Genomic DNA, 25,008 nt, shown 5'->3' on the forward strand with positions numbered 1-25,008 from the left:
GCTTTTTGTTTCCCTGTTGTAATTCCTCCGTGCCGCGCTAGCGAGGCACAGCCCGCAGCGATGCACCGCGAGCGCTCCTGCGCGCCCGGGGATAAATCACAGCCCCGCAGCCGCAGGGCGACAGCTCCGCTCCCGCCCCGCTGCTGCCGCCCAAGCCAGGAGCCAGCGGCATCACCCCCAGGAGGGGTCAAAAATAAACCCTTCTGCAATATAGACTTTGCCTTCCTTGATTGTCCTCCCCTCCCGCCACCATCCCACCCGAGCACGTGGCTCTCCGCCGACACGGGGAGGGACGAGGCTGGAGCGGGGCCGGTGCCCCCCCTTCCCCGCCGTGCCGCCCTCACCTCCCTTGTGCTTACACCCAAAAGCATCCGACCCCATTCCCGCCAAGCCCCGGACACCACCAATGCCCTGGGGACACCCCCGTTCCCTCCCCACATCCCCAAAAGCCCTCTGTGTCCGATTCCCACGGGAGATCCTGGAAACATCTCGCGTCCTGGCGGGTGCCTCCGGCGGTGCTGCGTTTGCGGGCTGCTGGCGGAGGGGGTGGGAGCGGGTTTACGAGGGGGGCCGGGGCGGGGGCGAGCAGCGTTTAGAAGGGGGGGTGATCCATGTCGTCCAGCCAGGAGGCCGGGCTGGTGGGAAAGTCTGGGTACCCGACGCTGCTCCCCGTGGAGATGTCGGAGGTGGGGCCCCCCCCCGGCCATGGCGCGCAGCGTCTGACTCACCCCCTGCGCCCCGTGTGCCACCAGCCCCAGGCCGCTGTCCATGGCGTAGTCCAGCCCGTTGAGCAAGGGCGGGTGGGACGGCAGGGACGAGATGGACGACGGCGACTGGGGGAGCCCGTAGGGGCTGCCGTCCCGCAAGTCCTGGTACGATTGTCCCGTCCCGTCCATGGAGAAGCTGCCGTTCATCAACTGTCCGCCTGCCACGTCCCCGACCGTGCCGTAAACCCTGTTGGTGTGGCCGAGCTCGGAGAGGATCTGGTCTTCTGCCAGGGACAAGGGGGAGAGCAGAGGGGGGTGTCAGTGCACGGAGAACCCCGTAGACCCCCCCGGCCCCTCGCCCCTGGCCCCGCTCACCACGGAAGCTGAGCTCGCTGTCGCTGACGCCGCAGTCCTCGGCCGAGCTTTCCTTCTCCAGCTTGCCGCCCCCGCGGCTCCGCTTGACGCTCTTGTAGAACTGCCCCCAGCGGTGCCGCCCCGCGTCCTTCTTCAGCCGCTTCTCCTTGGCCCGCCGGTTCTGGAACCACACCTGGGGCAGGCAACGGGGACGTTGGTGGCACCGTGACCCAGCACGCCAGCGCCCATACAGCCCAGCCCCACACACCGGGACCCCCACAGCTCTGCACCCCGGCTTCCAGGCTCCTGTGCAGCTGAGCACCCCTGCAATGTGGCACCCCAGCATGCCACATCAGTGACACAGCACCCCTGGCATGTCAGCACCTGTGCGACCCTGCACCCCTGCACCCCATTGCCATGGCACACCAGCACCCCTGCAACCTGGCACCCATACAACCCAGCACCCCTGCAAACCAGCACCTCAGCCCTGCTACAACCCTGCCTCCGCTCATCCCAAGACCCCCACAGCTCTGCCCCCCCGTTCCCAGGTACCCATACAATGGAGCATCCTTGCACCCCGGTATGCTGGCACCTCTGCTAGCCAGCACCCCATCACCACAGCGTGCCAGCACCCCTGCACACCAGCACCCCAGCACCCCTACACCCAAGCACCCCTGCACCCAAGCACCCATGCAGCCCAGCACCCCCCTTGCTGGGACCAGCCTGTCACGGGGCAGGGGGGCGTCCCGGGGCTCACCTGCACCACCCTCATGTCCAGCCCCGTCTCGGAGGAGAGCTGCTCCCGCACATGCCGGGCCGGCTTGGGGGAGTTCTTGTAGGCGTTCTTCAGCGTCTCCAGCTGCTTGGCCGTGATGGTGGTCCGGGGCCGCTTCGCCCCCGCCTCGGAGTCATCTGGGAGCAAACGAGCAGCGTGAGCATCCCCGAAACGTGCCTGGAGGAGCAGCCCCTGCCTAAAGGGAAGCCCACCCGCTCCAGGACCGGAAAATCCTCGAAGCTGAGGCTGGAGGCAGGCGCGAGGTGCTCCGGGGGCCGTGCTTACCGTTCTGCTTGGCGGTCTCGTAGTCCTCCTTGCACACCAGCCTCCCGTCCTCCATCAGGTAGAACTCGTCGCCCGTGGCCAGCTGCCGGCTGCAGATGATGCAGGCGAAGCAGTGCAGGTGGTAGACGAAGTCCTGGGCTTTCCGCACCACCTGCGTGGGGGGGATGCCCTGCTGGCACGCCGTGCATTTGGTCCCGAAACGCCTGCAAGGATAAGCGGTGGCCTTGAGCCTTGGCCGGGGATGGGCACGGGTGGGCTCTGGTGCAATCGGGACGGGGGAGGGGGGAGCTGGGAGAGGGGGCAGAGTTTAAACCAGCAATCAAGCTAATTATGCATGACACTTCACACGCCGGGGTTTTATCTTCTTCAACATGAAAGACCGGCCTAATGGATCTGAGGAAGGTTTGATTTTAATGGTTCTTTTAACTAATGCTTATAGGCTGCCTGATTTCCCCTGCAAGGACAGTACATATTTCATCCACATTAATACCAAATAAATTAATTACACCGCCCCGCTAGCATGATGAATCCCAGATTAATTCAGAATGATGGGGCTCTTACACCATAATGACAGCCCGCTGGGTGCACCGGCCGTGCCGGCGTGGGGTGGGCACAGGGCCCAGCAAGCCTGCAAGGAGCCTGCAAGAATGGTGCACAGAGTGTGCAAGAATGGTGCATGGAGTGTGCAAGGAGTGTGCAAGGAGCCGACAAGAATGGTGCATGGAGTTGCAAGGAACATGCAAGAGGTGCACAAGGAGAGTGCAAGAATGGTGCAAGGAGCAAAGAGCTTGGAAAGAGCTCGCATGGAGTGTGCAAGGAGCGTGCAACAAGCGTGCATCTCGCCCCCCGGGCCACAGACAGAAAGCAAAGTGTGCCATCGCTCCATGTGCGCCTGCAGGACAGCGGGATGGGGTAGAGGGAGGGACGGACAGGACAGACAGACCCCATTTCTCTGTGCCCAGGAGCAAGCCTGCAGAAGGGCGCACTCATTGCACCACCAAGGAACAGGGACTTGGGGGAAAAAAAAAAAAAAAAAAAACTATCAAAATCTGGCTTTTTCAGCAGCCCCAGAGAAGCCAGCCTGAAATCCCCACGTGCCCCACAGATCACGGAGCCGGGGTCCAGGGGCAGGTGAAATAAAGGTGAAGCAAGCGGCCACTGTGGAGCTATCGATTGGCGTGAAATAATCCAGGCGGGACCTAATCTGAGAACATCGCTGAGCTCCCGGCTCTAATTAACATCGATTACCCACACCTTTCGGGCAGCTATTTAAATGACTTTGAGATTAATAGTCTGGAGAACGTCACAGGGGAAACGCTACCACCAGGGCTGGGGCGGCCGCCTGCCCGCTGCGCAATCCCAGCGGCATTTTGCGTTGCGACTTTTGGCTGCCACAACAGCGAGGAGAAGGGGAACCTGCACAGCACCAGGGGCTGCTGGTGCCCCGGGGTTTATCCGTGGTGGTTTTGGCTTCCCAAGGGGCACAGAAGCCCCGCACCGAGCCCCCTGTGCCACTAAGCCGGGGAAAGTCCTGCCTGGGGATTACGGCCGTGTAATCGCCATTTTGCGGTTTAGCCGGGGATGAAGGATGGGGCACGCGGCACGGCCCCCCTGGGGCTTGCAGGGGACGGGGACAGGGACAAAGCCCCTGTCCCCGAGGTGCGGCAGCTCCTTGTTGGCCCGACTCCATCACCTGAAGCAGGATCCGTCCCTCCTCCCCTCCGCTCCACGTCACGGCAGCCAACGCCAATGTACCCGCTGTGCCCGGCCCTGGTGCAACACCCGCTGCCAGCCCTGGGGAAAACTCCCAAATTTCGGCAGCGATCATGGAATAAAGCACCTTTGCTGAAGAGTCCATTTTTTCCCTGGAAATGGGTTTTTCTTCCATGCAGGAGCCGGGGAAAACACCGAGGAGGGTGCATCGCGCAGCTCAGGGGCTGATTGCAAAGCAGCAACAAAATGAAACGAGGTTTTTGCACACCAGGAGCAAAATAAAAGGAAAAAAAATTAAAAAGGCAGGGAAAAAAAAGAGGGAAAAAAATGGGGGGAAAACGTGAAAAAAAAATAAAAGCAAAGGTAGAGAAGCGGCATCAGCAGAGCCCCGGCGCAGGCAGCGCTGCGCCTTGCGCGGGTGGCTCCTGCCCTCTAGCTCCCAGCACCGCGGGGCTGCCAACCGAGACCAATTCGGGCTGCAAAATGTAACAGAGAGCCGGGCAGGGAGCACGAGAGGGAGCTGGGTCTTTAGGGTTAAATCCTGACAAACAGCACCCAGCCTGGGGCAGCCGTGAAGCAGCAAAATTTCCTTATTCTAAGCACTTGGTCTTGAAAAAAAATATAGATAGGACAAAAAAAAAAAAAAAAATTGGAGAAATGATGCTTTAAAATGGTGTGCGTGCCTGCCTGCTTTGCTGGCGGGGTTTTTGGGGTGCTGTACTCACTTGAAGAAGTCTTCCTTGCAGTAGACGCTGCCGGCGCGGGCGAAGCAGCGGTCGGCCAGCTGCATCTGGCAGTCGGCGCACTTGAGGCAGGAGCTGTGCCAGTGCCGGTCCAGCACCTTCAGGATGAACTTGTCCAGGATGTGCTGGTTGCAGCCGGCGCACTGGGGGATTTCTGGAGGGGGGGGGAGATGGAGAGAAGAGCAGCGTCAGCCCCCCCGCCGGCTGCTCCGTGCGCGCACGCTGCTTTTCCTTTCTGCACCCCGGTTCCCTGCTCTCTGCCACCTGTTTGCCGCGCCGGGAGCAGGGACTGAAGCCTCTTCCCAGCTGGCATCGAAGAATAAGTTTCCAAAATTTGTCCCCACATGGACGGACGTCTCTTCCTCCCCTCCTTGCTCCCGCTCCACCCCGAGGGCCGTGCGTGCCCGGTTTCCCCCCCGCTGGGGCTGCAGGCTCGCCCGCCGCCTCCCAGCCACAGGTTGCGGATCCCCGGCGCTGGAAAGGGGCTGGAGCAAGCAGGGGCTCCAGCCGGGGGGGTAACCCTGCGGGTGGTCCCACTCGTCCCCGTCCTCCTCTGCAGCCCCCCTGCTGCGGGAGGGTGCGTGGAGGACGTGTGTGCAGTGCCTCACACTCGCACACAGCATCTGCCTACAGCCGGGCTGCTCCTACGGATCAGGGGAGCCGGGTGCTTCTCTCTCTTTCTACCTGTCCGTAGTTTGGAATAAACAGGAGGGGCTGTAAAAGTCTGCAGGAGATTGCCTGGTAAGAGCCATGCACAGAACGCTGACACGCACGCATGAAAGAAGATTGATTTTAGGGGGAAAAAAAAAAACCCTCACACTCATCGCTGGAGATGCTCCCGCATCAGCTCTGCCTCCCCTCCCGCCGGTGCCAGCAGAGCAGCTCACAGTAAATACCCGGGCTGCTGGGGGGATTTTTTTTTCTGGCCACCACAAATCCCGTGCGGGATTAGGAGCCGCTCGGCTGCCCCCGGAGCAGCGGCCGGGCCATCGCCTTCGCCCCGCGCGTCCCAGGGAGGGAACCGAGAGAGGGATGGGAGAGGGAAATAAAAGGGGGAAAGGAAAGGAAAGGAAAGGAAAGGAAAGGAAAGGAAAGGAAAGGAAAGGAAAGGAAAGGAAAGGAAAGGAAAGGAAAAGGAAAGGAAAGGAAAGGAAAGGAAAGGAAAGGAAAGGAAAGGAAAAAAGGAAAGGAAAGGAAAGGAAAGGAAAGGAAAGGAAAGGAAAGGAAAGGAAAGGAAAGGAAAAAAGGAAAGGAAAGGAAAGGAAAGGAAAGGAAAGGAAAGGAAAGGAAAGGAAAGGAAAGGAAAGGGAGACAAAAATGAAGAAAAGAGGAAAGAAAAAAGGAAAAAGGAGAAGGGAAAAGGGGGGAAAGGGAAAACAGAAATGACAAAAAGAGAGGAATTAACAGGCAAAAGAGAAAAAAATGAAAAAAGAAAAGATGAAAAAGACAAAAAAGGAAAAGAAAAGGTGAAAAGAAAGGAAGAAAGGACAAGGTGAAAAGGCGAAAAGGAAAGGAAAGGAAAAGGTGAAAAGAACAGAAAAGGTGAAAAGAACAGAAAAGAAAAGGAAATAAAAGGGAGAAAGACAGAAAAAGAAAAGGGCAGACAGGAAAAGGGAAATGAAAGGAAAATAAAAGGAAAAAGAAAGGAAAATAAAAAAAAGACAGGAAAAGAAAAGGGAAAAAGAAAGTAAAGAAAAGGGAAGAAGAAAGGAAAATTTTTAAAAAGAAGAAAAGGGAAAAAGAAAGGAAAAGAAAAGGGAAAAAGAAAAGGTGAAAAGAAAAGGGAAAAAGAAAAGGTGAAAAGAGAGAAAAATAAAATGAAAAATAAAGGAAAAGAAAAGTGGAAAAGGCAGGAGAAGAAAAGGGAAAAGGAACAAAAAAATGGAAAGACAGGAAAGGAAAGGGGGGGAAAGGAAATGAAAAGGGAAAAAATAAAATGAAAAGGAGAAAAAGGAAAAGAAAAGGGGAAAGAAAAGGAAAAAGGCAAGCAAAAGTAAAGGGGAAAGGAAGGAAAGAAAGAAAAAAATAAAAGTTAAAAAATAATAATGGGAAAAAGAAAGGAAAAGGGCACAGTAGGAAATTACATCATTACAGTCTAAACCAAACCAACATTATTTAAAAATACTTTGGGGTTACTGACAAGTCTGTCAAGTGAAGCCAGCTTATTTTATAATTCTCGAGGGCAGATAAGTTACAATCCCAGTGGCCTTCGGGCCGTATTTATTGCTGGCATTTAAGCCCGTGTCACATTAACAGCACGAGGATGAATAAAACCCCGCACACGCAGGGTCCGCAGTCCCTCTCCCCGCTTGTTTTGGGACTGCGCCCAACTTCTCGCCCTCCCTTGCACCTTTCTCACCGCTGACCCAGCCCGACACCAGGTTTTGGGGTCCCAATTCCGTCTGGCCCCTGCTCCGGAGAGACCCCGGCACCGCCGGCGTGTGCCCGCCCGCAGCGCAACGCCCAGCCCGAGAGCGGCCGGGTCGGTGGCACGGAAAAGTGAATTGTCTCACTTATTTCCTAAACATACGTGCTGGTTTGTGAAATGTGATTTGTGTGCATGTTTATTTGTCTGAACGGGGAGGCAGAGGTGCTCAGAAGCTAACAGACGGAGGTTTCTCGCTCCCGAAGGCAGCAGCACATGTCAACAAGCAAACAATCGCGATTGGTATTACAACGCCTGCCTCCAAACTGCCAGGGCGAAAAAAAATAAATATACATTCGAAAATAAAATATGAAATAAAGCAAAACAAAATCAAATGAAATGAAATCAAACAAAACAAAATGAAACTAAACAAAAGAAAATAAAACAACTCAAAACAAAACGAAACAAAACAAGCCAAAACAAAGCAAAACAAAGCCAAGCAAAGCAAAACACCGAGCCGAGGACCGGCTCTTGCCCGCGGGCTGCCCGGAGCCGCACGGCGCTGCGGCCCCCCCCGGACCCCCCCGGCCCCCCCCGCCCCGGGAGGGGCGCACACGGAGCGGCCCCACGCGTGGCACGGCCCCGCGGCCCCCCCGCCAGCCGCCCACGGTGGCGGTGACAGCGCTGGGGGGGGGGACAGTCCCGGTGCCACCATAGCCGCGTCCAGGCGATATTTTTTTTTAATTTATTATTTTATCATTTCGGGAAGGGCTCCCCGCAACCCCGCGGCCTCAGCCCTGCGGCAGGACGTTAATAAATAGCGCCGTTAATCACGGCCCGTAATTAGCACGAAGCACCCAGGGGCTGCCGGGGTGGGGGGGGGGGGTTCTCCCGGATTTCCCCGCCCGGGGGCAGCCCCTCGCCCCCCGGGAAGGCATCCCTGGGCAGGATTGGGCCCCGACATCGCGGAGCCACGGGGCCCGCTGGCTGCTCGCAGGGCTCAGCACCAGGCAATGAATTAATTGCACGGCTCGGGCCCCCCGGGCGGCGGGGAGAACTCGGTGGCACGTATATGTGTGTGTGTACGTGTATATATATATATGGACACGGGTATATAGCAAATAGATATCTATTCGCCACCGATTTCTGTGCTTAAATAAATCAGAATAACAAAATCTCGTTTGATTTTTTCCTGCTAATTCCCGCTGTTCGGTTACAGTGGCAGCGGTGGAGGGGGAGGCTGGTGGCACCCCGAGGGGCCGGGGGGGGACAGGGGCCGTGCTGGGGGCTGAATCTCCCTTCGGGCTCCTCGTTTATCCCTTGCTGCAGCGAGATTTTGAGGCCATAAACGCCGATTCCGCGGCTCTGCCCCGGAGCTGTCGTTTGGCTGCGGGGGGAGGTCAGGATGCGGCCGTGGGACAGAGCCCCCCTGCCCCGGGGGGGGCCCGCCCCTTACACGGGACGTGTAATCGCCTCCGGGCCGGGCCACGGGAAGGAGAAGGGGCAAAACCGGGGAAACAGCCCCAAAAAGCTGGTGCGGGGGGGGGGGGGTGAGCCGAGCCGTCGGGACCGGCACCGGTGGCGCCCGGACACCGGCTGCGGGACGGGTGACGGCGGCCGGGCCGGGACCGGGGGGGGGGTCGGGGGGGGGGGGGGGGGGCGCAGCGGGCACGGGAAGGAGATTTGGGGGTGGAGGGGGGGGGGAAGAGGGGGTTTGGGGGCGCAGCAGCGAGCAGGTGGGGGCAAAGGCCGACGGCAGAGCGGGACAGACGGACGGGCAGACAGACGGGGCACAGCCGGCTGTACCCCCCCGAAAAGCAGCCGCCCCCCAGGCAGAGCCGCCCGCTCAGCACGGCCCCGGGGCTCGGGTCACGTTCGTCCCCGCACCGTTGCCCCCCTCAATCCCCCTCTCCCCCCCAAAAAAAGCCCCACAACTTTCCCGGGGCCCCGGGGCCGCAGAGCATCGCCCGGCTCCCCCCGACGGGCTCCCCCCTCCCCGGGCTCGCCGGGACGCTCCGGTTCTCCGGAACCGTTTGCAAACGACGAGAAAAAAAAATAATAATAACAAAAATAATAAAATCAACGACAACAGCAACAAAACCGCCCCCACCGCCGGCTCCCCACCACCACCCCCGGCAGGGCAGGGTCCGGCCGGCCCCGTGGAAATGGGGGGGCCCAAAACTGGGGCTCTCCCGCAGCACGTCGGGGCCGGGCCGTCCCCGTGCGATGCTGTGCCCGCATCCCGGCGGCGGGGGGGGGCCGCTGGGTGCGCTACCTGTGGCTGTGCGGCACGTATGGACGTGTGCACATATATATACATATATATATATAAAATATGTGCGTGGTGTGGGGGAGCCCGCAGCCGCAGCGGGATTACCGCCGCCCTCCCCGTCCCGGCTGCAGGGCTCTCCCCTCCGCCGCGGCTTGCCTGTCGCGATAAACGACATAGCGGGGTGTCGTGCGCTAGGGGCCGGGAAGGGGGCACCGCGAGCATCCCCGCACCCCCCCGCACCCCCCCGCCCCCGCCCGGCCGCAGCCGCGCCGACCTCCCCGTCGGGGCCGGGCCCGCCCGGCTCCCCCCGGCGCCGTGCTCTGCGGCAGGGAGCGAAGCGGGGGAGAAGAGAAAAGCGTCCTTACGTTGCACCGGCACGCCGAGGATCTCCGGCAGCCCCTTGACAGCCCCTTCGGCAGCGAGCGCGGAGCTCTGCATCATTTTATTGGCCCGGGCTGGGGGGGGACAGGAGGGCAGGGCAGGGCCGGCGGAGCCCCGGGGCCGGAGGCAGCGCCGTGCCCGGCGCTCGGAGCCCAGCCGTGCCCGTGCCGGTGCCCGTGCCGGTGCCGGTGGCGGCCCGGGCGCGGCGCCGCAGCTGTGCCCGCCCGCGCCGCCCGCCTCCCATTCATTCCCCTGCGGGGAGCGCGCCTGACGTCACCGCCCGCAGGGGGGCGGGGGCGGGGCGGGCCAATCCCCGCCCGCCCCGCGCCGTAGGGGGCGGGGCTATCTCGGCGGGGGGGCGGGGCTTGTGGGGCGGGGGGAGGGGCCTGCGGGGAAGGGGCGGGGCTTGGAGGCGCCACGCCCCGCGCGGGGGGCGGGGGGGGTCCGGCGGCTGCGGAGCGTGGCGCGGGTGTCAGGCGGTGTCGCGACAGAGGGGGATCGCGACACAGGGGGATCGCGACAGCGGGGACGGGGAGCTCTGCTTCCCGAGCTTCGATGAGGATCCGGCCCTTGGGTCGGCCCCGTGCCGCCCAGCCCGTGGCAGCAGGCGGGAGGGGTGCGGGAGAGGCGTGGGGGGGGCTCAACGCCAGGCAGGGAGGGCGGGGAGCGGCCGGGAGCAGCCCCCGGGCGCTTTTTTTTTTTCCCCTGGTCCCGTTCGCACACCGATATGGGAGCCAGCGAGGGGCCGCCCCCCCCCGAAACGCGCTGCAGGTGTGCGCGGGACACCAGCAACCGAAAAAAAGAAAAAGGGTGTAAATAAAAAACGGGGGGAGAAGGGAGAGGAATCGTTAATTCCGGTGCTGCCTTAGGAAAAAAATAACGCCAGGGACTGCTGGGTTCTAACCCCAACGCTGAACGGCACCGCAGGGCCCCGCTGGCTCCTTGCTCGTGGCAGAAGTGAGCCCCCCCCAGCTCCCCCCCCCCCCCCAAACACCGCCCTGGCCGAGCCCGCAGCCAGCTCCCTGCCGGGGCGGAGGTGACAGCCCTGACCCCCCCCCCTTCCCCCCCAGGCCCTCGCAGCCCCGACCTCCTGCGGCCGGAGCCGACCCCGGGGACCCGGCTGCTGCCCCCAGGCACCGGCAGCGCTGCGGCGGGTTTGGAGGAGAAGTTTCCCGGCAGGACGCGAGGACACGCACGGACAGCACCTCTCCTCCTCCTCCTCCTCCTCCTCCTCTCCACCCTCCGGAGCGGTGCCCCCAGTTACCCCACCGCCGTCGGCAGGCATCGCGCTCTCCTCCTCTCCGGCAGGCGCTGATTTATCTTTCCGTCTGGAGCGCGGCTCCCCCCCCCCCTCCCCCCCCCCGCCGCCTTTCTCCTCGGGGAATTCAATTTTCATTCATTTTTCCGCCGTGCCAGACCGGTGCAGACCCCGCTGCCCCGCTCCGTATCGCCCATCGCCACGGCGAGCGGCCGCGGGGGGCAGCGCAGCGCCGGGCTTCCCCCGCGCAACCCCGAGCACCCTCCTCCGGGGCCGGCCGCGTCTTCCCTGTCCCCCCCACCCCGGCCCTGTCCCCCCCCCCTCGCCGTGTCGCTTTGACTTTGCCCCCCCCCCCAGCCCTCTTGCTGCCCATCTGTTCCTCGCCTTGCGGGGTTTGGGGTTTGTTGTGCCTCGGGAGGAGAGGGTGGTGGAGGGAGACTCGCCCAGCCATTCCCCGTCCCCTCCAAGCTGCCCAAACCATGAGCGAGGATTTTGGGGGGAATCCCCCCCCCCCCCCGGCTTTATTTTCCTCTCCAAGCTAAATTGGAGCGAAGTTTCGGCGCGGTGCCTGCGGAGGGGCGACCGTCCCAGATTCCAGCAGGTTGCATTTTGGGGCAGTTTGGGGGATGCTCCTGGGGGGGGGCTCAGCTGGGTTTCCCCATTCCCAGCCGCAGCAGGAACACCGCAAGGCCGAGCCTGGACTCGTGAGGACCCCCAGCCCCCAGCCGCCCCCCCCCACCCTTGGCCGCATCCTGCCCCGGTGGAGCCATTTGTGCCACCCGTGCACCGAGCTCGCCAGGTCCCAGCCAGCTTCCCGGCATCCCCCTGCGTGACCAAACCACGCACAGCACGGCCCCCCCCCCCCCCCAATTCTTGGCCACCCCCCACCCCCCCAAATTATTCCCCCCCCATCCCCATCACCCGGAGAAATTACAGGCGCGGAGGAACTTGGGCACTCACCAGCGGCTGGAGAAAGCAGGGGCCGACGGACAGGGAGCCGGTAATTTTAATTGGGAATTATCGGACATTAAACACCCCCTCCGTGTCCCCCCCCCCCGGTGGTTTTATGGCCCGAGCAGGGGCGGCAGGGGGGTGCCGGCACAACGCTCTCACCCACACCGAGGAGGGAAAAAGGCAAAAGGAGCGAGGGGAGAAAGGGAGCGGCGGGAGGCAGCGAGCCGGGGGGGGGCAGGCTGGCCTGGCGGAAAATTAAATTGCACTTGAGGGCAAATTCTATTAGGGAATAGCGCCTGGCTCCCGCGGCCTGCGGCCACTTAGGTAATTAGCTGCGGGGCCGGGCCCCCTGCCGCCAAGGGGATGCTGGGGGGGGCTTGGGAAGGGGCAACCCCCATGGGGGGGTCCCTCTGGGGTACCCCCCCTGTCCCCAAGACGTCCCAGCGCACCCGTGAGCGGGGCACAAGGCGATGCTCCCCCGCTGGTACCCGGTTTGGTGCCCGGTGCTGCGGGAGGGGGGGGGTCCCGGTGCTGTCCCCGTCCACGTGCCGCCCCCCCAGGGGGATCGGGCCCGCACCAAACAGGATTACGGAAAGTCTATTTACGGGACTCTTTTTTTTTTTTTTTTTCCCTGCACGCATGGCAGCTTTAGCTCCCCGGCCCCACAAATCTCCCTGCAGCGCCTGCCGGGGATGCTAATCCGGGCAGCTTCCCACCCCCACCCCCCCGGCACCCACCTCCCCAGTACCCCCCCAAACCACCCATCCCCTGCACCCCCCCTCCCCATCCCATTCTGCCAACCACATGTTTTGGGGTCGGGGGGGCAGGGGAGCAGCTGGCGGCGAGGCTGGGCCAGGGCAGGGGTGCACGGGGGGGGGGGTATTGATGCTGGGGATGAGCCCCCCCAGGGAAATCAAGGAGAAGGAGGCAGCAGCGACAGGCGATTTATTCCAAGGGCAGGAGGATGGGGCTGCGGGAGCCAGGGCTCCCCGTCCTGCCGGCCCTCTCCTCCCACCTGGGCGAAGTGAAGGCAGCAAGAAAAAGGTTGCAAATCGGATTGAGACCCCCCCCCCCCCCCCCCCCGCCCTTCAGTCCCCCACCCCTTAATAAAGTTTATTATCAGCTGGGCTCTAATCCTTTTAAATCCCCCGGGCCGGGGGGCAGGGCCCGGATTAGGGAGGGCAGCGTAATCCCAATGAATTTGTTACAGGGGGGATTTAGGCAGCGCCAGCGCAGCAGATGGCCCCGGCCCCAGAAAACGACCATTTTCCTTAATGATTCCTAACAAGGATAAAAGGGCAGAGGGAAATGGGGCCAGGTCCCCCCCCCGGGGATGCTCCCGCACCCCTGCCCTATGCCTGGCCACGCCGAGCCACAGCTCAGCACCGGTGCTGGTTCATTTCCAGCTCGTTTCCCCGCGTGCGCCCCTCTGCACGAGCTGCCGGCCTGTCCCCCCCCGTTGGGGACAAACCAGGAGCCGGGGGGGGGTACACAGCAGCCCCATGCAACAAGGAGGCAAAAAGCAGGGGAAAATTTAGGGATGAGCCAAGACAGCTGGGCCGCCGTCGGCAAAAATAATTTATTCCACTAAGACAAGCAGAGAGCGAGCAGCGGTGTGTGGGGGGGGCGGACACAAGATGCAGGTGAGACCCACGAGTGCCCCCCCCTGCCCCGCAGCGCCTGGGGGTCGGGGGTGGCCCCAAAACCCAACGCTCCCGGCCCCAGCAGTGGTGTGACCCCACGGGGCTGCCCCCAGCACGGGGCCGGGACCCGAACCACCGTCAGCACCCCCGCTGCACCCCGCAGCACGGGGAGGGACGCAGCCACACCTCCGTTCCCACCCCCTGCCCCCCAAAAATCACCCTCCACCCGCTGCCCTGGGAGAGGCAGCAAAACCTCTCCCTGGGGCGAGGCACTGGGGGGGGGATGTCCCTCAAATCCCAGGGGCCACCCCGTCCCCCTGCTCGCTCTCAGGCCACGGGGAAGCCGGGGCGACCCTTGCGGGCACGGGTGCGGAGACGGAAAAACGTGTACATGCCCAGGAGGCACATGGAGGAGAGGAAGTAGAGCGCGATGCAGAGGCTGACGTCCAAGCGGGAGAAGCCCAAGCCGAGCACCCGCAGCCAGGGGCTCCTCTGCAAGCCTCCTCCCTCCTCCTCCTCCTCCTCTTCCTCCCGGGTCTCCGGAGCCCGCAGGCGCTCCCAGCCGGCGTCCTGGCGCAGAGGGATGGTGTCCCGCTTGCTGAGCCGCCGGCGCCGCCCAGCCGCCCGCAGCGCCTTGCTCTTGAAGTGCTGCTCGCTGAAGGAGTCCAGGTCCACGATGTCCTCGCCCGCCTCCCGCAGCCGCGGGTTCCTGCGCACGATGCTGGGGCGACGCAGCTCGGGGGAGCCCGGCCGCCCCGTCTCGCTCTCCCTGTCGGGTTTCTCCGCCTCCTTCTCTTCCTCTTCCTTCTCCTCTTCCTCCTCCTTCTCCCGGGGGCTCGCGGTGCCCAGCCTGGCGCCCACCACTGCCTCCTCCCCGGCCCGGGGGACGGGGACGGCGTAGTCCAGGTCGATGTTGCCCGGGGAGAAGAAGGCCTTGAGGAAGCTCAGCACGGCCGCCTCGTCCCAGGCGTGCATGCCCCGCTCCTCCTTGTGGCACTGGGGACACATGTCCGGCGGGGGCCACTGCAGCTTGGGGAACTGGGGGTCCTCCGTGTCACCACCTGGAGGGGCAGCGGGTGAGAGGGGTCCTCTGCAGCCCCCCCGACGTGCTGGTATCGACACCACGGAGCAGCGAGCAGGTGGGGACGGGGACATCACGGGAGGACGGGTGCTCCAGGGGGCAGTTTTGGGAGGCTCCATGCAACCAGCCCCTGTGCCAGGGGTGGCACGGGATGTCCCTACCACCGTGGGACCCCATCCTAACGAAGCTGTTGGCCAACTCCACCATGACGAGGGATGCTCCTATGTCCCGAATCCCTTCCCCTTGGGAAACCACCCCGGCTCGGTCCCCAAATATCTGGGTACCACTGTGCCACCCATCCTCTTCCCCACCTCGGCCCCCTTACCTGCCAGGCGCGCGTTGACCTTGTTGTGGTGGGACCAGAGCCAGAGGACGGCCTCGTCCCGGCCCTCCACCTTGTCCATGGACTGGGCCGCCATGGCCTCGAAGTGCTGGGCGCACTCCTGGCAGCCGAAGAAGTACCTGACGTAGCAGCGCATGGTGCCCAGCACCTCCAGCGGCAGCTCTGGGGGGTGGGGACAGAGAGCGATTGGGGACCCCGCAGAGCCTCCACCGCTCACCATCTCCCCCCGGGACGGAGCACCCCCCGTCCCCCTGCCCGCGGAGGGACGCCGTTACCTTTGTCGGGGCCGCCCTGGGCAGCCTGGACGGTCAGCAGGTGGAAGACAGTCCAGAGCCCGCAGGGGTAGCCGCGGAAATGGGGCTCGCTGCCCCGGCAGCCCACCCAGGTGACGTTGGTGGGGAGCACGGCCGGGGGGGAGGCCTGCAGGACAGAGGGACACGGCGTGACGGGGACGGAGACTGATACGGGGAGGGTGGGCAAAGGGGAGGGGGGGTGCCTTACGTCCTTGTTGTTCTTCACCGCCTCCTTCAGGGCGCTGCGGGGCAGCTCGGGCTCCGTCCAGTTCCTCAGCCAGCCGTCCAGGGTGTGCAGGTAGCTCTGCACACAGGGGCGCCCGGGGAAGTACTGCGATGAAACGGAGAGAAAATGGGTGAGGAAAGCGGCACAGCCCCAGCGCCCGGCCCTCTGAGCAGGGCAGAAAGCTGCTCCGACAGGGAGGCAGCGAAATCCGATTAGCGGCAGCGCTCGCCAACCGCAGGCATGGCGGGGAGATGGGGAGCCCGCGAGTGCGTGCTGCTGGCAGGAGGACGGACAGACAGAGGGACAGGCTCACCCACGGCCGCCAGAGAGACAACAGCAGATACAGGAAAAGCAGCCGGGAAGTGAAAGGAATGAGCATTTTGCTCCTTTTTCGCCCAGACCAATCTGTTCTCCCTGTTCTCTCCAATGACACCATAAGCTCTAAATTTGCAAGGAATTCATCCGCCATCTGACATTGCTGCTGCAAAGCGCCGTTCCTTCCTTCCACGTGAGGCTTTGACCACACGATGCATGGCTTCCCAGCTGTCATTCCCTTCCCCGTCATGATTCCCCCAGCCGCTTGCCTCCAACTCCTCGTGGGAATGCAACAGTTAAGGCTCGGCCGGGCTGGCAGCAATGCTGGTGCCGCTGCTCCGTCCCGTGGATGAGCGTGGAAACGGCAGCACAGCATGGGCTCGGCAGCCCCGGGGAAAGCCCCAGCACATGGTGGGGATGGAAACGCACCGCAGGATCTGCCCAGCGCCAGGGGGTTTCAAAGAGCCCAGACTGGGAAGAGGCTCGCTCAAATCTGCTGGTGAAATCCTGGTCCAAACGCAGTGCTTGGTGGCACCACATCTGCTGGCTCAGAGCCCCTCTGCGCTCGAATCTCGCCAAGCCCCAGAAAGGAGGCCTGAATTCAGGCTCTTCCACGGCACCGCGCAGAGCAGCAGCGCCTTTGCCAGGCTACCAAAGGAGCCGGCGCAGAGCAGAGCCCCGAGCTGAGCGCCCAGGTCGGACAACGGGAGCTGCAAACCCACTGCCACCCGCTGCAGGTGACAGCACCTCTTCTGCAGGCACCCAGCGTGCTCAGCCCGCGGACATCCACCCCTCCCTTCTCACCCGAAGCCACCCAGCACCACCAGGACTTCCACCCCGAGCCGCACCTCTGCCTCCTGAACAAAACCACGCCAGCGCCCGCACACGGAGGTGCGGGCCGGGGCAGGAAAACAAAGCCCCCAGCACCGCTTTGACCGAGCAGGGGCTGGCACAAACCGCAGGGCACAGCTTCAGAGCGGCGTCTGGATGGGGACGCAGGGCTGGTGTCCCAACTCCACCACCCCCGTGTGTTTGCATTTCGCCCCGAATCGAACGCGGGCGGCTCCCCTCCCGGCTCCTCACCTTGGCCAGCGTGGCCACGTAGCACTTGAAGGCGGCCAGCTGGGCTCCCGACAGCGTGGCCGCCCGGGCGGCTTCCACCCGCAGCGAGTAGTGCAGCGCGGACTCCAGGTCGGCCATGTACACCTTGGAGCTGGGGGCACAACGCGACGCCCGTCGGCGCTCTGCTTTGCGCCCCCGGGGTCTGATTTTTGGGGGTCAAAAGGCCACGATCCCAGCCCCTTGTCCGCCCACGGACACGTCACCTCCTCCCGCCCCCCCCCTCTGCCACCCCAAGACGCCCGAGCGGGGCTCTGACCGGTCAGCCTGCCTCGGCTGCGCCGCGCGGGTCTCGTTGGGGGCGCTGGCGGTGACGTTCAGCCGGTAGGAGCCACGCATGACGCCGGAGAGCGTCCGCAGGTAGTAGGTGTAGAAGGAGCGCGCCTCCAGGTACCTGCGGGGAGGGAGGAGCCGTGAACCCACCCTCTCCCACCCCAAAACAGCCGCTGGGAGCACTGGGGAAGCACCCCAGCGCCCGCCCCGCGCCCCCGACTCACACGGGCAGGCGGGAGAAGGAGCCGTTGCGGAGCAGCAGGTAGCCGGAGGGGAAGGTGGTGACGCCGAACTTCTGCACCAGCTCCTCCTCGCTGCTCAGCACCCTCCTCACCGCCACGTTCTCGTACTGCAGCAGGTCCAGCGCCACCTGCAAGCGGCCCCGGCGTCAGGCGGAGGGCAGCAGGGATTTTTTTTTTTTTTTGGAGGTGCTGAGCATCCCCATCCCTCCCTGGCCACACGCGTGCCGGGAGGAGAAGGCAACGCCGCATGGACCGCCGCCACCAAAGGGGTCCAGGAGTTGTTTGGGCGCTGGGGACAAAGCCAAAGCCAGCCGCACCCACCTCTCTGCCCACAAAGGAGTCGCTCTTCTCGAAGATCAGCGCCAGGTACTGCTCGGTGTTCCTCTGGAAGAAGCTGTGAACCTCCTCCGCGCTGCAAGAGAGGAGCGTGGTGGCGGCGGGGGAGCCCTGCAGGTGGCCCCGCCAGCACCACCGGGGCGCTTCGCCCCCCCGTGTCTACGGGTCCCCGTCTGCAGGGATCGGGGATGGGACACTGATGTGGCTCCAGCCCCGGTTCCTCCCTGCTGAGGTTTCCAGCCCTGTTTTCTGCTCCGGTTCACGGGCTCTGAAAGCCCACGGGGTCAACTAAGGAGGCAGAAAACAAAGCGTGGGCAGGGCAGGAGGGAGCTGCACGCTCACCCATGGGGAAAAAAAACAAACAATAAAACAAAACAGCAATGAATTTGAACCAGGGTTGTTTTTTCTTTTTCTTTTCCTTTTTTTTTTTTTTTTTTGGCTAGGACATGGAGAGCTGCAGCATGACCCTGGCCATGCTCTGCAGAAAGCTGAATGCTCCCTCCACAGGCGCCACCTTGCTCTCTTTTCAGCGAGGCTGAATTAAAAATAAAATGATAAAAAAAAAAAAAAGCTGGCTGACCGCTTCTGGCTCAGGATTTCCCTGGAAAACCCCTTTTCCTGCCTCCCCTACCTCGCGGGCTCCAGCGGAGGGCACGCGGGCGGCCAGGCGTCCAGGCTCTGCTCCAGGTTGGTGATGATGGCACGTCGCAGGTCCGCGACAGTGGCAGCGGGGTCTGTGGGGGGACAGGACACGGGGCTTCCCTGAGGGCCCAACCAGCGACCTGACTCCCCGCACCCCCCCCCCAAAAAAAAAAAAAACACAGCTAAAAGGCCCCCACACCTCCGAATACTCACTAGCAATCCTTATCCCATCCTCTGCCTTCTTGGTGAAAGCTCTGAAGAACTGAAAGGAACACAACACAGATAAACACGAGGTGTCCCCGCCTCGCCGGGCATCCCCACGCGTGGGGCGTCACCGGGACGGATGCTGCCCGGCTCCGGATGCGCCTCGCCCGCCCCGAGGGGAGGGATGCTGAGCACTGCCAGGCGGCACGGCGCACACCTCCAGGGGACCCAGGGGACCGTCCCAGTCCCACAAACCGCTGTGTGCTGCCCCCGAGCTTCCACTAAGGGACGAGAAGGGGTTTTTACCCCTGCCCTGCCCGGGTTGCGCCCTCTCCCGCCTCCCAAGGCAGCCGCGGCAGGCAGCCGGAGCAGTGAAACCGGATTGTGCCACGTAGGTGTTTGCTTTGCAGGCCGGGCTGGGAGCTGTTTGCAGAAGGCGCTGGGCTCCGACAGGGAAGTGGGGACGAGGGGGTGCGGAGCCACAGCAGCAACACCTGCTGCCCAGTGAGACCCCAGGGCAGGGCAGGGCACAGCTCCCGCACCCCAAATCTTGACCCTGTGCTAGGTCCATCAGCCTGCTGGGCCCCACAGCCCCAGCACCGCTCGCTTTCCCAGCGGAGGAGGAAGCCGGGAGGGTTTTCGCTGCTCCAAAAAGTCTGTTTTTTGCAGCAAAGTCCCACCGAAGCCCGGCCGGCCCCGTGGGCTGCACGCACACACAGGGCGTTTGACTGGTTCCAGCTCACCGAGCTGCAATTAACTCTGCTTTAATTAAGTGATGGAGGACGGGACCGCCCTGGCACCCACCTCTGAGCACAACAAACAGTTAAAAACCTATCTCCCCTTCTCCCTTCCTCTCCTTCTCAAGGAGATGGCAGCTCGCCCTGCTTGCCCGGTGGGCATCCTGCTGGCTGGAGAGCGCCTGGGGAGCTCTGCCTGCCCTGCAGGTGTTGGACGGGGCTTTGTTTACAGTGGGAAGCGCTGAGAGCCGGCGTATTTACACAGCTCAGCGGCCGGGCAGGGGCCCAGGAGGAGGGATGGTGCCCTGCCAGCCGCTGCCAGCAGAGGTTCCCATCCCGGACAGCTGCTCGGCCCTGGGGCGAAGCAGCCTGCCAAGCCCCAAAGGGAATATTTTGGTGCAGTAGTGCTGCCAGCCCCATTGAGCAAGAGAGGGACGGCCACGAGGAAAAGCACAGTGAAAACTGGACACTGGCAAGGGGCAAAGGGGCCTCTCCCCACCATGCACCCCCCTCGCCTTACCTTCAGCGTGGGGAAGCCGGTGATCCCAAAATTGGCGCACACTTGCTGGTTGGCCTCGTCGGCGCAGTCGATGGCCGCGAGCATCACCGCCGGCCTCCACTCTGCGGGGACAGAGGACAGGGTCAGCACGGCCACGGCCCCGTGGAGCAACCCCACAATTCGGGCAGCTCCCGTGCACATCCCCATGCGTCGCCATCCTCGAGGACATTTTGCTTTTGGGGAGCATGAGCTGCCAGCTCTGTCGCTTTGTGCCAATCCTCGGCGATGGGAAAACCTCTCCCTGTCCCTCCTGGTGGTGACGGTGGCCACGGAGAGCTTGCGCAGAGCCAGGCACGGGGCCAAGGCAGAGCTAATCCTTCTGCCGCCAACGCTGCCTGCAGCAGGGCTGCAGAGCCCCACGCATCCCTCCCGTCTCCATCTCCCACCTCCACCTCCTCCCGCAGCCCCGGCGCACGGCGAGGACAGCTTAAGCACCTTGGCCTCTTTTCTTGCCTCCCAAAGCTCGGGGGATTTGTTCCAATCGATGCTTGCTTGGAAAAATCCTCAGAAAAAGAAACACCCGCCCCACGATGCGTATTTTCAGTACTGCTGGAGCCCTGCCCACGCCTTTTCTACCAGAACTCGGAGCCGACCATCAGCTGGGATCCCTCAATACCAGCAGCACCCAGGGACAGTCCCCATCAAAGCGGGGACGCTGCCCGTGGCCCCAAATGCTTGGCTCGGGGGGGTTCTGGTTACGGCCCCACAGCACTTGAGCACTAAGCACCGGGCGCGCTCGCGCCCTACTTTTTTGGACGGCAAAAGCGACGGCAGAGCCGGGCGAGGCGGCGCCAGCCCTGCACGCCCTGCCCCGGCCGGGCGCAGGCGGCTCTGCCCGTGGCCGCCCGCCCGTCTGGTTCGGCGGGATGGGGCGCGGGGCCCCGGTATGCCGCCGGGACTGGGGAGGGACGGCTGAACCGCGGCTGGGCACAGCGGGTGAGCCGGGCTCCGGCTCGTCTCGCCCCAGAAAGATGGGATGGATGGAAAGCAAGGGGGAACGGGCCCAAAACCACGTCGGCAATGCTCCAGTGTGAGAGACGGGCAGGGGAAGGAGATGACATTCGTGACCCTTCTGTCCAGCGGTGTCCCCGGGGAAGGTCCACGGGCTCTTCAACCAGCAGGATCTAGCGGTTCCAACCAGCAAAATGGAGACCAAAATCTCCGAAATGGCTCCTTTTCAGTTAATAAACACAACAGGCTGAGGCCACCCTGCCGCGAGGGTGACGGTGCCACGTGGGGACAGGAAGGGCCGTCGCGGCCGCGGGGGCAGCCGGGGGCGAGACACGCTCCTCCACTCATCGGCACGCAGCGCCCCGGAGCCGGCGTCCTGCCCGTCGAGCCCGTTCCTGCAAAAATCCACCTGGGGGGACGGCGGCACGCAGGCTGCTTCCCGCTTGCCAGCGGCACATGGGGGATGGCTTCCGACCCCGTCAGATCCCATCGCAGGGCGAGCGTCCGCGGTACGGCTGCGTCCTTGTGGTGCCAAAATCCAGCCCGGCTTCAGTCTGCTAAGCATCCCCCAGCGGTGTGAGACGGGGCGAGGGTCCCCGTGCCGGAGAGGGGCCGGGATCCCTGGCGTTCCCCCACAGGGGATGGGGCGCGCACCCTATTGCCCCCATCCTTCGCTCCCTGCCCTGGGAGGGGCGCCGGGCCCGGCTCAGCGGGCGGTGTGCGCGCCGTCAGTCAGTGCGGTAACAGGGAGAAACGCGGGGTGCGGCGGGAGGCAGGGCGAACCCCGGCGGGTCCCCGCGGCAGGTGCCAAGGTCAAATTGGGGATGACAAAACGGGGGCGCAGCGCCCGGCCCGGCGCCCCCCGGGGGCTCGCCCATCGCCCCCCGACCCAGGGGGTGCTGGGGGGGGGCTGGGGCCGGTGTTCTCCAGGCCGAAGCAGGTCCAGGGCCGGTGCTGAGCCAGGCCTGGCACGAAGGGTGCTGGGCAGCCCCGCCGGGTGCCGGCGAGGGGGCGCGGGGGTGGGGGGGGGGATTTACGGGGGCGACCGCGGGCACTCACCGCGGATGTCCTCGGCCAGGGCCCGCCATGTGGGGGCGAAGTGGACGCAGTGCCCGCACCAGGAGGCGAAGAACTCGACGGCCCAGGCGCTGGGGGAGCCCAGGATGCGCCGCTCCGCCGTGTCGGCCCCCAGCAGCTCCAGCGGGTCGCTGGGCGCGTACAGCCCGCGGGGCCGCGCCGCGGGCAGCGCCAGGGCCAGCACCAGCGCCGCGGGCCACCACCGGCCCCGCGGGCCGCCACCGCCGCCGCCGCCGCCGCTCCGCGCCCGCCGCCGCCACATCGCCCGCCCGGCCGCCCCCCGCCGCCGCCGCCCGGCTGTAGGGCCGCCCGCCCGTAGGGCCGCCCGGTTTTTGGGGCCGCCCGGCTCTGGGGCCGCCCCCGGCGGGCGGGACCGGAGGGGCGGGGCTCAGCCCCCACACACACACCCCGCCGCCATTACAGCGCCCCCTGACGGGAGCTGCTCCCGCCTGAGGGGGAGTTTGGGGGGTTCTGTCAGGACACCCCCCCCCACACACACACACACCACACACAGATCCCAGCTCGGGGGGCTCAGCGGCACCCCGACATTTTGGGCGGGTGCACAGCCTGGGGGGGTCCTGACCTGCACCACCTCGCGCCCCTGCACAGCCCCCCACTACCCCAAAGGCCCCTCCTTGTGGGGATGGCAGAGGCACCCAGCGTGTCCCCCTGCCCAGGACCCCCACCCCATCGCCAGGCAGCCCCCATCCCGCGCACTGGCCGGGGGAGGCAGGGGGGTGTCCCAGGAGACCCTCCCCAAAAGGCCACCAGCACCCGCGGAGGCACCACGTAAAATTCTGATAAAAACGACACAAGACGAAAGGCAGCTGATTCAGCCCCAAAACCTGCGGCGCTGCCATTATGGAAATTCCTCGAGGGAAGCTGCCTGCGTGACGTGACAGCAGCACCCAGCTCGGACACCCTGACGTCAGCCAGGGCCACGCCGGCTGGGTGGCATCTGCAGGGGTGTCCCCCCCACCCATCGCTGCCCCCACACGTGGCAGGGACACCCAGGGATGCACAGGGCTGGTGGCTGCCATCGAGGAGCGATGCCTGCCTGCGTTACGCACCACAAAGGCCCCAAATCCAGCTCCTCCGCCCCCAAAAAAAAGCAGGGATTCCCAACCTTCCAGCCCCAGGTGGGGCCGCGGGCTCCCCACCCGCCCGGCCGTGCCGGTGCTCACGCACGCACCCGCCTCACCAGCCGGAAGGTGCCCGTTGCACAGCGCCCCGGGGCAGAGCTGGACGTGGCCTCCCCCCCAAAAAAACTCAAAAGCCACCCTAAAAGCTGCTGTCTCCAAAAGGAAGGTCTTCCTGCCTTCCCCGCCCCGCGGTGACAAGGGGCCCCGTGATGCGGGGTGCCCATCGCTCCCCAGAGCCGGGTGCTGGCTCCAGCCCCAGAAAGGCCATTAGCCATGACGGGCCCCACCTAGGTATTTTAGGAGGACTTGCCATGCTAGAAAAACAAGCCTGCGAGAGCCAAGCCTTGCCCTGGCAGGGGAGCACAGGGGCCTCGGAGCGGGGCATGGCCCCAGGGGTGCAAGGGGGAGGCGATGGGGATGGAGACCATGGATGTGAGGGCAGCAGGGCTGCCCCCACGCACCCTTCATGGGTCCAAGCTGATGCGAACGGGGGCAGAGGGTGGTACAACGCAGCCCAGGCAGCTGTGATTAAATCCCGACGGGATTATCACAGCACAGGGAGGGGGCCCCTGCGTGGCTGATGTGAGCAGCAGCCTCTGGCTGGTGCAGGGGTGATGCCACGGCTTGCTGTCAGCCAGCAGGAGATTAAAAAACAAAAATCCTGCCGGCAGCCGCCCAGTTTCTGTCCAGGGCAGCTGTTCCCGACAGCCTCAGTGCTAAGGGATGTAATCACCGTTATTTTACCCTGGGCTAAAGTCCTTGTTTTAAGGGCTCATCAGCGTGATGGGGTTATCACGCCAAAGGAGAGGCTCAGCACCAGCCTAATTGGCAGCATCCTCCCCATGCAGCTCGCCCCTCCCTCCCAAGGCAGCCCAAATTCCTCGAATCCTTTTTTAGCTGCAAAAGCAACTCCCGCGCGCCCCAAGGCAGCGAGGGGAGAGCCCGCAGCCCGGGGCTCTGGCTCCTTTTGGGGTGAGCCAGGCCCTTGCTCATCCGCCCCAGGGTGGGGATGCTCCTGCTTCCGGGGAGCCGCGGCGTGGGTGCTGCCGACCACCCTGCCGCCAGGCTGGCGCGTCCCTGCGGCACCAGGCGCGGGCTTGCCCCCATGGCCTCTTTTTTTTTTTTTTTTTTTAATTTATTTTCTTAAGATCAAGCTTTTCATCTCTGCATCAAGCTGGATTTTCATTGCAGATCGCGCCTGAAGGCAAAGCAGAGCTGTTTTTTTTTTGTTGTTGTTGAAGATGGATTTGAGATTAACTAAAATGAATTTTAAAAATAAAATAAAGAAGTGGTAGAAGGCCAGAGAGGCTTTGGGAATGCCCTCCAAGTGCTACCTGCTGCTGGTCCTTCTCTTGCCCTTTGGAGCCCCCAGCCAGCCCCAGAGCCCAGCTTTAGGCTCTCATGCTGTGGCTGGGAACATGCTTGATTTCCATTAGTAGAGCTCAGCAAAATGGCTTCAGCACCCAGCTCAGCATCCTTAACCTGGGGAAGAGACATGCTTCACTCCCACGTAACGAGGCTAAGGATCGCTGTAGATGCTCCCAAGCTGCACAGGTGCCATGTTCATTAAGCTCATCAGCTCTCAGATCTCCCTTCCCAGCCAACAGGAACTGCCTTGAGGTCAATGAGATGTGGGCTAAGATCCTCAAAGGCCACTAAGACCTCAGTGAAATCGTTCGAGCCCTGCAGAACTCGTTTCATGCACCCAAAATGGATCGTTTTCACAGACACAAAGAGCTGCTCTGATCATCTCTGTGCTGGGTTAGAGAGGAGACAAGGAAAGACTATTTGGGTTTTTACGTATTCGGCTCTTGAACTGCCAGAAAGGATTACTGAACGTGCTTTGGAAAATGGGGAAAGATTTATAATGTCTGCACGAATCTGCCTGCAGAAAACCAATGGCTGAAACCGTCAGGGTAAGACAACCCAGGAACTTCTCGCCTCCCCTTTGTTTTGAAGTTTCGGGGACGGGGAGATCCCAAAATGGACTTTCTTCCTTGAAAATTAAGGAACACGTT

The 25,008-nt window shown here is 63.3% G+C and overlaps 2 protein-coding genes across 2 annotated transcripts; both read right to left on the reverse strand.

The window, feature by feature from the left end:
* Nucleotides 1–450: 450 nt before the first annotated feature.
* LHX4 (LIM homeobox 4) lies at nucleotides 451–9,741 on the reverse strand. The gene is given in 7 exon segments (XM_067001535.1): nucleotides 451–697; nucleotides 699–991; nucleotides 1,083–1,254; nucleotides 1,819–1,973; nucleotides 2,122–2,324; nucleotides 4,560–4,731; nucleotides 9,580–9,741. Coding segments are annotated over 7 exon segments (1,176 nt in total). The 5' UTR covers nucleotides 9,656–9,741; the 3' UTR covers nucleotides 451–592.
* Nucleotides 9,742–13,367: 3,626 nt separating this feature from the next.
* Nucleotides 13,368–22,143, reverse strand: QSOX1 (quiescin sulfhydryl oxidase 1). Its single transcript, XM_048073412.2, has 12 exons — nucleotides 21,831–22,143; nucleotides 19,782–19,882; nucleotides 18,534–18,582; nucleotides 18,310–18,412; nucleotides 17,664–17,754; nucleotides 17,325–17,470; nucleotides 17,087–17,221; nucleotides 16,792–16,921; nucleotides 15,376–15,498; nucleotides 15,150–15,294; nucleotides 14,857–15,036; nucleotides 13,368–14,511 (listed from the first exon to the last, which is right to left on the reverse strand). Exons 1-12 carry the CDS (start codon nucleotides 22,108–22,110, stop codon nucleotides 13,778–13,780), a joined length of 2,217 nt encoding a protein of 738 aa, XP_047929369.2. The 5' UTR covers nucleotides 22,111–22,143; the 3' UTR covers nucleotides 13,368–13,777.
* Between the last annotated feature and the right edge of the window lie 2,865 nt (nucleotides 22,144–25,008).

The sequence above is a fragment of the Anser cygnoides genome, chromosome 8 (genome assembly GCF_040182565.1).
Source record: "Anser cygnoides isolate HZ-2024a breed goose chromosome 8, Taihu_goose_T2T_genome, whole genome shotgun sequence".
In the NCBI taxonomy this organism is placed as follows: domain Eukaryota; kingdom Metazoa; phylum Chordata; class Aves; order Anseriformes; family Anatidae; genus Anser; species Anser cygnoides.

Excerpts from the sequence above, each read along its gene's own strand:
- QSOX1 (XM_048073412.2), bottom strand. The coding sequence starts at position 22,110 with ATGTGGCGGCGGCGGGCGCGGAGCGGCGGCGGCGGCGGCGGTGGCGGC. Across the intron at positions 18,583-19,781 it reads CCGGCTTCCCCACGCTGAAG|TTCTTCAGAGCTTTCACCAA; the intron begins GTAAGGCGAGGG and ends TGTTCCTTTCAG. Across the intron at positions 17,755-18,309 it reads CCTCCGCTGGAGCCCGCGAG|CGCGGAGGAGGTTCACAGCT; the intron begins GTAGGGGAGGCA and ends CCTCTCTTGCAG.